The 16,434-nt window shown below is 35.7% G+C and overlaps 1 protein-coding gene across 5 annotated transcripts in view; it reads left to right on the forward strand.

Moving 5' to 3' along the window:
- The window catches only part of SENP5 (SUMO specific peptidase 5), a 41,573-nt gene that overhangs the window by 15,634 nt on the left and 9,505 nt on the right, over positions 1-16,434 (forward strand). For all 5 annotated transcript variants that reach the window (XR_014326244.1, XM_082840217.1, XM_082840220.1 and 2 more), the window contains 4 exons: positions 5,639-5,744; positions 5,912-6,050; positions 6,316-6,363; positions 8,288-8,365. Coding sequence is in view for 4 of the 5 variants with exons in the window: in XM_082840217.1 (XP_082696343.1) it covers positions 5,639-5,744; positions 5,912-6,050; positions 6,316-6,363; positions 8,288-8,365 (371 nt within the window). In the remaining variant the exon portion in view is untranslated. The remainder of the gene's footprint in view (positions 1-5,638; positions 5,745-5,911; positions 6,051-6,315; positions 6,364-8,287; positions 8,366-16,434) is intronic.

Genomic DNA, 16,434 nt, shown 5'->3' on the forward strand with positions numbered 1-16,434 from the left:
CTACTCCTGCCCCATTACTTATAATGCCTGGCAAGAATGAAGAACAACCCTTTCCAGAACTGTTTTGGGGGTTCTTAGCATCCCCACATTGAAAATAGTTCAAGGCAGAGCAAAAGCTACTGCCCATCACAGCCTTCCCTCCACCCGCAAGTTATTCAAGTAGAGATGAGCCTGTAATCTATCACCAAACATCTGGAGAAAGCCAACACGATGGAGGAGACAAATTGAACTAAACTCGAGTAATCAGGATTAATAGAGCAATCAGAATAGGAATCAGTATAGGACAATCAGCATGGTATATGCTCCCTTAATTGACTTTGTAGTGTTAGCCAATATTCTGTGGTGTCCTGAATGCTGGCTCTTCTCTAATATAACTGCACATTATGCTCATTTTGTATTTATATATTTAATAAGAGCCCATTGTACTTATCAAAATTTACTTTTGTGTTTCATATTTTTATCAAATATTGCATAAACTGATGCAGTATTTGTTCAGAAAGTTACTCCCTTCAAAACCAAGTTGAATACTTTGCAACAACAGTAGTGTTATGTTTGTACAAGACAACTTTAAAAAATTTCAGGGAGGGTAGGAAAGTCTAGGATTCTGTACTCAGATTAGCTGTTTTGGAAGGAAAAGAAATAGATTCCTGTATCACAATATGTTCCAGGTGGATTGAAAAGTTAACTAATTAGAAACAAATACAGATAAACAAAAACTTGTACACAAATATTCATAGCATCATTATTCATAGTAGCCAAAAAGTGGAAAAAACTTAAATATCCATCAACTGATGAATAGGTGAATAAAATTTTGGTATATCTATACAATGGAATATTATTCTGCCATAAAAAGGAATGATATATTTCAGTTTGGGTGAACCTTGAAAACATGCTAAGTGAAAGAAGTCAGACACAAAAGGCTACATACCATATGATTCTATCGTTTTGAAATGTTCAGAGTCGGCAAATACATAGAGATAAAAAGTAGATTAATGGTTGCCAGGGGGTGGGGAGGGGGGGAATAAGGAGTAATAGCTAATACATACAAAGTTTTTTTGTGGAGTGATGCAGATGTTCTGGAATTACGTAATGGTAATGGTTGTACAACTCTGAATATATAAAAACCCACTGAATTGTAGACTTTTAAGAGGATGAATTATGGTATGTGAATCATAGCTTAAGCTGTTAAAAAAAAACACAAGACCATTTTTATAATCTCATATTGATAAGACATTTTAAAGCATGATAGGAAACTCAGAAGCAATAAAAGTATACCAATTTGACTCCATAAGCATTAAAATCTCGTAAATATAGATAACCAAATTCATAAGTGAAAATCTGCAAGTTTTAATGTCCTTTGACCCAGAAATTTGAAAATGTTTTTAGTTTTTAATTTTTGGCTTGCAGGGTCATAGTTCCCTGACTAGGGATCGAACTCTTGCCCTTGGCAGTGAAAGCATGGAATACTAACCACTGGACCGCCAGGGAGTTCCCTCAGAAATTTGAATTTTAGCAAGTGTGTTCTAAGGAAACACAAGAACAAGGATATATTGAGGGTTTTAATTGTAACATTATTTAGAGAGCTAAAAATTAACAAATGGCCATCAGCACGGAATTGGTTAAAATATGCCAGATCAATTTAATGGACCACTAGATTGTTTTGAATTGACTTAGGGGAAAAAAATCCATGTATTGAATATAAAAAAGCAGCTTCCAGAAGAGTGAGTATAGTTTGCTACTTACATGTTTAAGACATACATGTTCATTAGGGCATAAAAGTTCTAAAGGAATTATGGGGTGGCTGCCACTTTATTTTAAAATGTTTATGGTCATGTATTGATACTAGCATAAATACTTAAAGCTTGTTCCCATTTCAAGTTTGTAAAAATATTCAGCCCTATTTTCTAGACTATTAATGTGTTATTTTTACATGTAGGTGTTTGGAAAAAACTAAAGATGGCTTCCTACATTTTTTTTTTTTTTTTTTTTTGCGGTACGCGGGCCTCTCACTGTTGTGGCCTCTCCCGTTGCGGAGCACAGGCTCCGGACGCGCAGGCTCAGTGGCCATGGCTCATGGGCCCAGGCGCTCTGTGGCATATGGGATCTTCCTGGACCAGGGCACGAACCTGTGTCCCTTGCGTCGGCAGGCGGACTCTCAACCACTGCGCCACCAGGGAAGCCCGGATTCCTACATTCTTTACACCAAAATGAATTTCAACTGTGAACAAAAGATTTACTTGGTAGTTCTAATACTATTTATTGATTAATTCATCTTTTCCCCATGATTATGAGATGCTGCCTGCCATTCTGATTCCTATCTGGTTGGTTTCTCTGTTTCTGTGATAGCACTATTCTGCTTCAATCACTGTTATTTGGTTTTATAATTTGATGGGATTAGGCCCTCCTTCTCCTCTTCTCTTTTGCCCCTATTCACCTCTCCTCCTTAATCTTTTTCAAAAATTTCTAAGAATTTCTCACATTTTTGTCCCAAGATGAATTTGGATTTGGTTTTTCAATTAAACCAATGAACAAACAGTGGCTTTTGATTGGTATTGCATTACATTAATAGACTAGGGGAAATTGCATTCATTTTAATATGGAGTTTTCCTGTCTAAAAACCAAAGAATTACTCCATTTATTGATCTGTGTCCCTTACTAGAATTTGGTAGTGCTTTTCACTTGTTTAATAAGTTTAATAAACTTAAGCACATTCCTTAAGTTTATTCTTAGATATTTTGTGCCTTTCTTATTTTTGATGGGACCTTTCTGACATGTGTATTGTATCTTGTTGGAGAACCAAGTGGTTGCATTTCATATGTGCACAACACAGTGAACCCCTTCCACTTTCAGGGTGGGATGTGATCCAAGTGACCCATATCAGTTGTTGCAAGAAAAAGCTGTCTAACACAGTTGGTTTAACATGATGAGTAATTTAACTTCTAAAAAACACCTCAGTTTTTGTTTTTCACATTATTACCTTTTGTACTTACAAGATGGAATATAATTTGAACTCCAATTTTTCATGGTTTTGTTTTTTCCTAATATTTTATCCTTTGCTTCTAGGTCATACTAAAATTTTAGTACTTCTGGAATAAAAGAAATTGTATATTCCAAATGCATTTTCCTTGTTGGTTCATTGGTTTGGTGAAAACAAGTGGATAAATAGTGAATTTAACTCTCATTTTATTTTAATTTTTTGGCTGAGCCCTGCAGCAAGTGGGATCTAGTTCCCCAACCAGGGATAGAACCACTGCCCCCTGCAGTGGAAGCGTGGAATCCTAACTATTGGACCTCCAGGGAATTCTGTAACTCTCATTTTAAGAAGTCTGTTTTTTGGGTTACTCTTGGCCCATGGGTATTAGAAGGGAAAGGTAAAATGAAGAACTAAGTTGTTTTATAGAGAAGAGATAATAGATATTTCCTGCATTGGAGGTGGCACAGCATAGACGTTAACGGCTCAGTTTCTGTTGTCACATAACCTACAGTCAGAACCTGATTTCTGCCATATGCTAGTTAAGGGTCCTTGGGAAAGTTATTTAACCTCCTTAAGCCGCCTGTCTCCATTTTTAAAGTAGGGATACTGTCTAACACATAGGATAGTTATAAGGATGAAACGAGGTATGCTAGTGCTTGGCTTATGAGTGCTTTTTTTTTAAAATTATGTATTTATTTTTGGCTGCATTGGGTCTTCGTTGACGTGCACGGGTTTTCTCTAGTTGAGGAGAGCAGGGGCTACTCTGTTGCAGTGTGCAGTCTTCTCATTGCAGTGGCTTCTCTTGTTGTGGAGCACAGGCTCTAGGCACGCCGGCTTCAGTATGAGCGCGTTTTAACTGTTGTTTACTTCTGGTCCTAGTGAGATAATGGTGTGTGCATCAGTGAGACATTGTCATTAGGGTTGTCCTTGAAGATCCAGGTAGGGCTTTTCTACTGCATTACCAATCCATGTTTATCATCTGAAAGTGAAAACAAAAATACGGATAAGAGGAAAAAAACATAACTTAAACATAATAACTTAAAATCCCCCAAACACTGCTGTTCAGAAATAACATTGTTAACATAACAAGGACACCTCTTGTTACAAGTTTGGAATTGGGTCCATATTCGATTGGTAGAAGAGATTGCTTTCTTATTTGAAGAGTCTCAATTAAGGTTGCTGGGCCTAAAGTTTAATTTTTTGTTATTAGGGGCAATATTTTTGTATAAAATTTGTTCCTTAAATTCAGTTTCTCAAATGTTGGGAATCCTTATCTTCTGTTTGGGTCCATTCTCCCATGTAGACACAAGACTATGCTTAGACAACTGTAAGATATGATATAGTAAACACTATCGGCAAACATAGGCCGAATGGATTCCTAGTGTAGAAGCCCCAAGTCATCATCTCCTACTCTGACTAAACTGGAACATGAGACTCCCTTTGTCTTCTGTATGCCTAAAGCCTAGACCAGGAGCAGACATAAGCAAGCAACTCTTTCCTGCTTACTGTACTCTTAAGCCTTTCAAGTTGGGAGCTACTCTGGTGGGAGACTAACAGGAGGAAAATAGGTTTTTCACACATTTGTCTGCTCCTCCCCCATACAAAACACTCCATTTCCAGGACAGTTACTGTGTTGTGATCATTTCTGTCCATTTTATATAGATACTTAGCAGAGGCCATTCTTGAAGTTAGAAAGGGGGCTGGGTAAAATAAGTGGCTAACAGTCCTCATTTTTTCCATCTTAACTCGGTGGACTTAACTGTCAGACCGATGGTTAGCCAGACTGTTGTTCTCCCCACTCCCCACTCAGTGGATAGCCTAAGTCATATCTCCACTTCTGTGAGCCTCTAAGCCTTCCCTCAGCTTCTTTGTAGTTACTTAGAAATAATGGCCTGGTTTTATTTCCTAGCGTATTTTTAGGTATATTTCTTCATTGGATCCTCTTGGAAACCATTAAAATGCATATACGTATTACTTAAGTTGACGTAAAGACTAGCCTGTATCCTGGTCAAGAAGTCATTCTTTAATTCTGTTTCCTCTTTTAAAACATGCCTCACCAGCTGTTACCCAGTTAAGCTCACTTCATAGGGTTTAGCTCACCTCATAGGGTTATGCAGTATCATGAGTATTAAAATAACTATCAAATTGTATATTAAAAATGCCTTAGTATATGTCCCTTGTTATGAGATGTGAAATTTCACACCTTTATCAAATAATAAATACAATGACAGTGATCTCAACAATTCTAATTGTGATTTTAAAAAAGATAATTTCTTCAGTTACTGAATGTGATAGACACATTTAACTAGGTGATTAAACCCTTTAGGTTTTACCTTTGGGAGATAGGATTCTTCGCCAAGGTTAAGATACTGAAAAATGTCAGTCTTTAGTTTCAGCTATCCATTTTCTAACAATGCATCAGTAGCTTAAAAATCCAATGTGAAATGATGCCTTAGAGCATTTCTCTCTAGATTGGAATGGTGAGGGCCTGATCCATTTAATTTTTTTTTACAAAGTATAACTTTTAAAAGATTTCTTTTTATAATGCATTTAGTAATGTAGGTTAAATGTATGTTAAGTGTTGTGTGTAAGTTAAGTAATGGGACGGTGACTTTGCTGAAAATGCCTTTTCCATCTTAAATTTTCTTTCTTCCTTTATTTAAGGATTCCTAGATGAGGTTATGAAGAAGTATGGCAGTTTGGTCCCACTCAGTGAAAAAGATGTCCTTGGAAGATTAAAAGATGTCTTTAATGAAGACTTTTCTAATAGGTTTGTCAATGATGCTTAAGTTAAGCCATTGAAAAAATTATTGGCTTATATGACTTTTCTCTTGATTTAAAAAAAAAAAGGATACTTAGCAATAAACTGAGTTGAACTTTTGTTTTGTGTTTTTTTTTTTTTTTTTTACTTTTTCTTTCAAAATATTTCTGTTTCAGAAAACTTTTTATCAATAGGGAGATAACAAACTATCGGGCCAGACATCAAAAATGCAACTTCCGCATCTTCTACAATAAGCACATGCTGGATATGGATGATCTGGCAACCCTGGATGGTCAGAATTGGCTGAATGACCAGGTTAGTGTATTGTATATTCTCAGCATGGAAGTTGCAGAGGATGTTGGACAATAAAATGTAATTAATAACCTCTAGGTTGGCCTCACAATTATCTTTTGGAATCAAGGATTCTTTATTCCTTACTGAAGTGACTCATTCACTAACCCAGTACAGTATTGGAAAGGTTTGATTACTGTTAGCAGTAGCAATATGTTATTCATTCTGAGTGGATGTTCTGAATTGCATAGGGTTATTAGTAAGCTGGTTTTATGTTGACTTTTTATAGGTCATTAATATGTACGGTGAGCTGATAATGGATGCAGTCCCAGACAAAGTAAGTGAAAACTTTCTCTTTAGGAGAAAGAATCCTTGTGTATTAAAGGAAGAAGCTTTTTTTTTTAACTTTATGTAATTATTGGATATTTCTTAGATTTTTTAAAAGGAGATTTTTGTCTTGATATGTGCTAGGATTGCGTATAAGGTCTATAAAATCATTTCAGCATAAGAAAGTCATGATGCCAGTATTTTCCTGCTTATTTATTTCAGAATGGGTGTGTTTTTTGATATCTTGAAGAGGCTTTTTTTTTTTCTTTAGTGGGTAGATGCACAAGAAGGACTATTTGCTTTGAATTTTTAAATTTAACTTTAAAAAACTTTAACTTAATGTATTACTCCCTCTAAAAATGTAGTAAAGTAGTATTCATCTTCACTTTTCCTTGGATTAATCTTTGATACTCAGTTTAAATACAAACTAACCCCCCTTAAACTCTAAAATTCCCTCAAGAGCTTAGTTACTATTTTTTAAAATTTAATATATTAAATTTTCTTTCTGAGTACTCACATTGCCTGATGGGGAGGCTTTAATTTCAAGCAAAACCTTTCCAAGTACTTTATAAACTTTTATAAATCTAATAATTTAAACAGGTAAATATAATGAATCTCAGATTCCAACACTTTATTAATAAAGACAAAATGTCATAACTTTCCACTTAAAATCAAAAATCTGTTACACATTTTAAATTGGTATCATGAAGCTAATCTGTCAGATTCTCTATTTTGTCAAATTCTCTTAATCATCAGAAATCTAAACATACACCTGTATGTTTAGATTTAAACACTAGATGATTTTTAACATAAAAGTATTAATTTCAAGAGTATAATTTCCCTTCATTACCACTACATTTAATTCTAAACCTTCATTGGATGAAAAGGACACTTAACCAAGGCCGTGGTTCTCAAAGTATAGTCCCCAAACCAGCAGCATCAGCATCACCTGGGAATTTACTAGGAATGCAGAGTTTTGGATCCAACCGACACCTACTAAATCAGAAACTGGAGGTGGAGCTCAGCAGTCTGTGTTTTAACAAGCCCTGCAGATTCTGAAGGACTCAAAGTTTGAGGATTACTGTCTAGAGATAGCTACTACAAGCCTTTTTTATTAATATCTTAAACTGTGTGATTCTCAAAACAAATGTGCATCAGAATCCTCAGAAACCAGATTGCTGAGCCCTGCCCTCATAGTTTCTGTTTTAGTAGGACTGGAGTGGGGCCTGAGAATTTCCCTTTTAACAAGTTCCCAGGTGATGCTGATACTGCTGGTCTGATGACCACACCCTGAGAACCTCAGCACTAAGGGAACAGTTTTATCATCTCAAGTGAGTCAAAGTTAGAGTGAACACTTTAAGACCGTAGTATGTTTACCGTCTCAGGTGAGCTCATACTCGTTTATAAGCCAGAATTTTGAAAAAGCCAAGGATGCAGGACATGATGCTACATACGACTAGGGTAATTTTTTCAGTGCTAGAAATGATCATGCTAAAGCCTTTTTATAGTTGTTATGATTATAGGAGTCTCCAAATCCACATCCTTCAGATGGGGTTAGTTTTGTACTCCACATCCCTTGAGTTCAAAGTAATTGTTACCTGATTCTTTCATAGCCTGTTTCAACTTTATCACCTGATTTGACGAGATTTATCAGGTTGCTTCTTTACTTGATTGGATTCAGGTAATTTATTTACTGCCCCATTCCAGTTCTGACTATAGACCAACCACATCTGTGAGGTCATCCTAATGAAAATTTGAAACAGTCTTCTTTGAACTGGTTAATGTATGTTTTGGTCATTATTTTTAAGAAGAAACTTTTCCTCATTTTTTGGTCCACCTTACATTCAGGGATTTTAAAATTTCCATTTTCTTGTGAAGTTAAGTCTTGGCACAGCTTAATATAACCTGAGTGCTTGTATTTGATGTCTTTCTAGGTTCACTTCTTCAACAGCTTTTTTCATAGACAGCTGGTAACCAAAGGATATAATGGAGTAAAAAGATGGACTAAAAAGGTATTCTCTTTATTTCTTTTTTTTAATTTCTTTTTTATTCTAAATTTGAAATGCAGATGATAAGCCACTTTGAATGGAAGGATAACTTTATTGCCAATTATGATGTTAATTAGAAACAGGCTTTTTAATGTAAGTTTTTTATTGTTTCTTTTGAATGCTTTTTATTTTTTTATCATCATCATTTGATTATGTTTAGTTTTTAATTTTATTTATTTTTATAGATCTTTATTGGAGTATAATTGCTTCACAATACTGTGTTAGTTTCTGTTGTACAACAAAGTGAATCAGCCATATGCATACATATATCCCCATATCCCCTCCCTCTTGAGCCTCCCTCCTACCCTCCGTATCCCACCCCCTAGGTCATCACAAAGGAATCTTTTTGCTTGAAAGATAAGACACTAGTAAAATTCTTGAGTCTATCCAGTTCATTGGAATCTGCTATAACAGAAAGCACTGGATTGGAAGTTCATGGTTCTGACATTGCTATTAGCTTGCTGTACAACTTAGATAAGACACTTAATTTGGGCTTCAGATTGCTTATTTATAAAACAAAATGATAAATTAGAGCAATCCCTAAGGTACTTTCCAACCTTAATTTCTCTCAGTATTCATTGACTGTCAGAAACATTATTTTAAAAGCCTATTTATATACTATTTTTGATATTTTGAAATTACCAACAAGTTCAAAATTCACAGTCATAGGTCTAGAGATACTGTAACTTTTCACTTTTTATACTGGATGGGCTAGAGAAGTTAGGAGTAAGTCTTGTCTTACGTAGTTGTGGGTGGAAATAATTTTTTGCAAAGTACAAACACCTGATTGAACATTGCTATATAGGTAATATGTTCAAGGCATCATCAGTAGTGGCAAGATAAACTATATGTGGTTGAAGAGTGCACATCTGGGGAAATAGATATAATGAACTCAGGATTCAGACCTGGGTTCAGATCCTTTTTTTTTTTTTTTTCACACACACACACACACACACACACACACACACACACACACACTGTATTTTATTTTTACAAGAGATAAATAGACACCAAGCATTGTAAATGGATGACCACAACAAAAGCAACAATGATTGCAATTACCAAACACGAAACACACTCATACTATGTCATAATATTGACATTCAGTCCAGTAATCCTCCACTGTAACAGCTCCTTTACTTTGCAGTGAAAATTGATTTGTATATTTTTTTGCCCCTGAGTCCTTTGGGACTTTTTTTTTTTTTTTTTTTTTTTTGCGGTACGCGGGCCTCTCACTGCTGTGGCCTCTCCCGTTGCAGAGCACAGGCTCCGGACACGCAGGCTCAGTGGCCATGGCTCACGGGCCCAGCTGCTCCGCGGCATGTGGGATCTTCCCAAACCGGGGCACGAACCCATGTCTCCTGCATCGGCAGGTGGACTCTCAACCACTGCGCCACCAGGGAAGCCCGGGACTTTTTTTTTTTTATTCAAACAAAGTCACAAAAATTATAATCATCCTCATCAGTTCACTCAGTCCCATGTAATTAATTTTTTTTTATCTTGATCTTTTGTTAGCAGTTTTATGAGTTCATCAGTTTTCCATTAGAGTTCTGAAAATGCTTATTCATTCAGTTCAGCAGTATAGTCAGTGACCAGAAACCTGTACTTGTCAGAGTCTTTTCCATGAATTCCTTGAAGATGAAAGAAACCCTTTTATAGGAGCATATTTGCAAAAGCATCAGAGTACACCCAGAACTGTCTGTAAATGACAGAAGAGTTAAAAATGACCATGGTTAAAGATTTGATGAAAGTTCATAATAATGCAATTGACAAGGAAATTTAGTTATTTCTGAGATATACATTTTAAAGTAATAACTAGAATTATGACTTACAACATTATACCGGAACATATAAGATTTTTGGGGTTCAGATCCTGGTTCAGCCACTTAACTGGTTGTAAGACCTTGGGTGAATTACTTAATTCCTTTAATCTTTAGTTTCATCATCTATAAAATAGGAATATCAGTTTTATTTATCTTGTGAGGATTAAATGAGATAATGCATGTAAACCACTAAGCACATGATAAACACACATTAAGTGGTCATCATTTTTATATTGTGATGGTAGAAGCATGGGAGAAGACTAGTGTAGCTGGAATGCAGAGCAAAGAAGAGAGTGACATAAAGTGGATCTGATGCAGAGATCAGGGTCTTGAGGTCTGTGTTTTGAATTTTATCCTAAATGCGTAAGAATCTATTGAAGGGTTGTAGGTGACGACATCCAATTTGTAGTCTGCTCTAGTGGCACTGAAGAAGATGGACAAGTGTGGGAGCAAAGTTGATGTGGGTAGAACAGGAGGCCACTGCAGAATGATGATACTTTAAATTAGAATGGTAGAGATGGAAGATGTACACAAATATGAGTGTGACCTAGGGAGTAAAATAACAGAACTTGGTGATGAGTAGGTTATGGGAATGAAGGAGAAGGAAGTGTGAAAGATGACTTCTGAGTATGTGGCTTGTGCCACTGGATGGGCTGTGGTGGTGTTTATATTAGAAAAATTGAGGACAACTAATTAGTAGGGGATTGGTCAAATTAAAACTGTACATACATATAATAGGATGCCACTTAACCAGGAAAAGTTACATAGCTGAGGAAAGATGATCATATGTAGTATGGATTAGAGAAAGGTTAGACAGGTATACCTTGGAGATATTGTAGGTTTGGTTCCAGACCACCACAATAAAGTGAGTATTGCAATAAAGTGAGTCACTAGATTTTTTGGTTTCCCAGTGCGTATAAAAGTTATGTTTACACTATATTGTAGTCCCTTATGTTTGCAATAGCATTATGTCTAAAAAAATAATGTGCGTACCTTAATTAAAAATACTTTTTTGCTAAAAAAATGCTAACCATCCCCTTAGCCTTCAGTGAGTTGTAGCAGTAATATCAAAGATCATTGATCACAGATAACCATAACAAATAAAATAATAATAAAACAATTTGAAATATTGCAAGAATTACCAAAATGTGACAAGGAGACATGAAGTAAACAAATGTTGTTGGAAAAGTGGTGCCAATAGACTATCTATGCAGGGTTGCCATAAACCTTTAATTTATAAAAAATGCAATATCTGCAAAGTACAGTAAAACAAGGTATGCCTTGTAAATAGCATGGAAAAATATATACTCATGGAAGAATTCCTGAATAATAAACAACATGAGAATGAAGGAATAAAGTCAAGTATAAATATGTGAGTCATTTCATTAAATAGAATAAATTAAATTGTTCCATCCTATGGACCCTCTCAGATTGGGTTAAATCAGAAAATCCAGCTATATGCTGTGTATAAGGAGTAAACATAAAATAATATGAAAAAGAAAGCTTAAAAGTAAAGTGACAGGTAAAGAGGTACTAGGCAAATGCAAACCAAAAGAAAGGAGTGGCAAGCAAAAAGGAGGAATAGCAGTATTAACAGCAGATGAGGTAGAATTTAAGGTGAAAAGTACACTGTATGATAAAACTTCAATACATAGGAGATATAACAATGATTACAAAAGCTAGGAGACCTTGGTAAATAGTGATAATGGGAGACCTCTTTCATAGTTGGACAAATCTAGTAGATAAAAAATAAGATCATAAATAAAAAATAATACAACCAGTGCTTTTGGTTTAATAGATATATACTAGATCTTTATACCCCTCAAAAAGAGAATATACATTTATTCCTATATCTAAGGAACATTTGTAAAAAATTGACCATGTACTTGGCCACAAAGAAAATTATTACACTATTCCTTAATCACAGTTCAGTTAAATTAAAAATAAATATTAAAATATGACTAAAAAAAGTAATTAAAAAATTGCACTAGATATAAACCCTTGATATGACCCCTGGGTCTAAAAGAAAATAAAAAATGAAATTATATACAAACTGTCTAGAAAAGGATAGAAAGGGGAACACATCTTACCAACCACTATGGAACATAATGAAAGCTGTTTTGAGGAAAAAATAATGGCCATAAATGCATTATTATTAAAGAAAAAATGAAAGAAGAATTAAGTACTCACTAAATTAGACTACATTAAGATAAATTACAGAACGACCAAGGATTTGAATGCAAGACAGTGAAACAGTGGAAGTACAAAGGAAATCCATAGCAGAACTTTAAAAAAATAATCTCAGAGTAGCAAAGTCCATTCTGTGTACAACTTAAAGCTCAGATGACATTTAAAAAAAAAAAAAAGAATTAATTACCTAAAAGGACAAACAGTAAACTGGGAAAAAATATTTGCAATTCAAATCACAGAACTAATTTTTTAAATATATAAAGTGCTTCTACATATCAATAAGAAAAAGACCTCACCAACTCAATAGAAAAATGGGTGAATGATAAGAATGAAAAGTTTTGGGACTTCCCTGGTGGCGCAGTGATTAAGAATCCACCTGCCAATGCAGGGGACACAGGTTCGATCCCTGGTCCAGGAAGATCCCACATGCTGCGGGGCAGCTATGCCCATGTGCCACAACTACGGAGCTTGCGCTCTAGAGCCTGCAAGCCACAACTACTGAGCCCACATGCTGCAGTTACTGAAGCCTGCGTGCCTAGAACCCGTGCTACTCAACAAGAGAAGCCACTGCAGTGAGAAGCCCGCACACTGCAATGAAGAGTAGCCCCTGCTCGCCGCAACTAGAGAAAGCCTGCGTGCAGCAATGAAGACCCAACACAGCCAAAAATAGATAAATAAATTAATTTTTTTTTAAAATGAAAAGTTTTTTAGTAAAGAAGTGCTTATTATTGAGTTCTGGTTGTAAGTCCTTTGTCAGAGCTATACTTTTTTACTGCTTTCTCTCAGTCTGTGGCTTTTATACTTATTTCTTAAAAAAGTGTTTTTTTTTTTGGCCACACCGTGAGGCATTTGGGATCTTAGTTCCCTGACCAGGGATTGAACCAGTGCCCCTTGCATTGGGAGTGTGGAGTCTTAACCACTGGACTGCCAGGGAAGTCCCTAAACATGTGTTTTGATGAATGGAGGTTTTTATTTTGATGCAATCTAATTTACCATACTTTTTTCTTCTATAGTTCTGCTTTCTGTATCCAGTCTAAAAAATACTTGCCTCATATGTTTTCTTCTAACAGCTTTATAGCTTTAGGTTTTACATTTACATCTCTGATACATCTCAGTTTTTGTGTAAGATACAAAGTAGGGGTCAAGGTTCTTTTTTTTTTTTTTTTCCCTCCATTGGCATTTCCTGAAAAGGCTTCTCTTTCCCACTTTAATTGTTTTGGCATCTTTGTAGAAAGTCAGTGGACAACATATGTATGGGTCTGTTTCTGGACTTTATGTTTTCTTGCATCAATCTCTTTGTTTTTATGCTAATACCACACTGTCTTGATCACTTTATCTTCACAGTTTGTCTTAAAATCAGTGTAAGTGTCCAGCTTTAGCCTTCTTTTTCCAGATTGCTTTGGCAATTCTAGGTCCTTTTGCATTTTCATATAAATTTTAGAATCATTTTTTCAATCTCTACTTTTAAAAAACTTGCTGGATTGTGATTGGGATTGTGTTTAATCTGTATGTTCATTTGGGTAGAATGGACATCTTAACGGTATTAAGTCTTCTAGCCCATGACATGGTATATTTTCCATTTATTTGAGTCTTTAATTTTTCTCAGCAGTATTTTATAAATCTTAGTGTACAGTCTTGCATGTATTTATTTATTTATGTGGTTGCGCTGGGTCTTAGTTGCAGCAGGCGGGATCCTTAGTTGTGGCTCACCAGCTCCTTTAGTTGCAGCACATGTGCTCCTTAGTTGCAACTTGCAGGCTCCTTAGTTGCAGCCGCTGGGCTCCTTAATTGTGGCATGTGAGCTCTTATTTTTTTTAATGTATCCCTAAGTGTTTCATATTGATGAAACTGCTAAAAACAGAATTTTTAAAACGTTATCTTCCAATTGTTTGCAGTTAGTATATAGAAATACAATTGATTTCTGTAAATTGACCTTGTATCCTGTGACTTGTCAGACTCACTGGTTTTAGGAGCTTTTTTGTAGATTCTGTGAGAATTTCATAGAAAGTCATGTCTGTAAGTAATGACTGTTTTATTTCTTCCTTTCCAAATCGTATGCCATCTTTTTCTTGCTTTATTGCACTGGCTAGGACTTCTAGTACGTTGTTGAATAAAAGTAATGAGAGAGGACACCTTTGCCTTGTTCCTAATCTTAGGAGGAAAGCATTCAGTTTTTCACTACTGTTTATGATGTCAGTTGTAGGTTTTTTGTAGACGCTCTTTACCAGGTTAAGGAAATTCCCTCCTATTCTTAGTTTGCTGAGAGCTTTTAATCATAGATGGATGTTGAGTTTTATCAGATGCTTTTCCCTATATCTAAGGAGATGATCCTGTCTTTTCTCATCTTTATTCCTTTAATGGGACCCAAACTGAAGGAGCAGCACCTAATCTTCAGACATGTCAGTCTCAGGGCCACATGATGGCTCTTGAAGTTTCAGCTTGGTCATGAGATAAATTCATTTCTCTTTACAGTGAATCATATGACTACATTTTTCCCCCTGGAAGGGGCAGTGAAGCCACATGGTAATAGGTAGTTCTGTATAATCCTCTTACAGGGAGGACACCAAGTAATTGAGATCAGTAATACAATTGACCACACACATCATTCTTTTTTTTTTTTCTTTTTTTGTCCCTCCTGCTGTAGCATATTCTTATTTTAGCATTTCTTATTTCATCATTTTGAACTATATTTTCTACAATTTTAAAGTACTTTATATATTTGAAGCTCTTTTCATCTCCAAATCAAGGCATTATATTTCATTTTTTCCTGTAGTTTTTGGCAATATACAACTTGTTACTGTTTCAGATATTTTTTTCTTAGAAATTTAAGTACTAACTTTGAATTAGACAAGTTCCCACTACTAGCTCTCCACTTTATTATGCAAATGAGAAACCAACTTTTTTAATACCTACAGAGAGGGCATAGTTCAGTGAGAAAGATTTTTGTAAACAATGCGTTTTGAAAGTTCATCTTCTAATTCTACCTTATTAGCATGCCAAGCCCATGAGCCTCTCCCAGCTCTTTGCCATCTAGAGTAGATAACCCCCCATTTCTCCTGAAGCTAAATCCTCTGATAACTAGAGGGCTTTGTGCCTACCTTCTTGTTCATACACAAGTCTCAATACATAGTCTCAATACACACTCCACCTGACAAGTGAAACCTTTAACCTACACATGTTGAAGAAATGTGCTCCAAACTCAGTCTTGTTTAGACATTATCTCTCAATCCAAGAAAGCCTGTTAACAACCAGACTCTTCATCATCACATCCTCTATTTTTCTGTCTTAGTCACTCCACACACATCATTCTTAATTACATATATGTAATAAGGTTGTGTGTGCACATGTGTGAACATTAATATATTAAAAAGAAGAAAAAGATCTGGAAAGACAAACTGAAATATATCTTTTATCTGTATTTCACAATTTTTATTTTAAAATTGATTTATAATTAAGGAAAAAGTTTCTTTTTGAGAAAAATGTAAATTTGGTCTCATTTAATGCTGTATTTTAAATATGATTTCTTGTTTTAGATACTCAGAATTTTTGAGCTGGAAAGGACCAATTGTATGTCCTATTTAGTATTTCCTGTCCACCTCACCTCTCAGGTTTATGGATACAGAAACTGAAAAGCAGAAGTGGTTTGTTACAAGGTCATGTAGACTGGTAGAAGATTCTTCTAGAACAGGACATTATCTGAATATCAGAAAGCAAAGAACGCTTGAGAAATAGTTTCTAAGAATCTAGTTTAAAGTAGCCCTATAGGGACTTCCCTGGTGGCACAGTGGTTGAGAACCCACCTGCCAGTGCAGGGGACACGGGTTCGATCCATGATCCAGGAAGGTCTCACATGCCGCAGAGCAACTAAGCCCATGCGCCACAACTACTGAGCCTGTGCTCTAGAGCCTGTGAGCCACAACTACTGAGCCCTCATGCTACAACTACTGAAGCCCTTGTGCCTAGAGCCTGTGCTCCACAACAAGAAAAGCCATGGCAATGAGAACCATGTGCACCGCAACG

Source organism: Leucopleurus acutus, assembly GCF_964270905.1.
Source record: "Leucopleurus acutus genome assembly, chromosome: 5".
Lineage (NCBI taxonomy): Eukaryota > Metazoa > Chordata > Mammalia > Artiodactyla > Delphinidae > Leucopleurus > Leucopleurus acutus.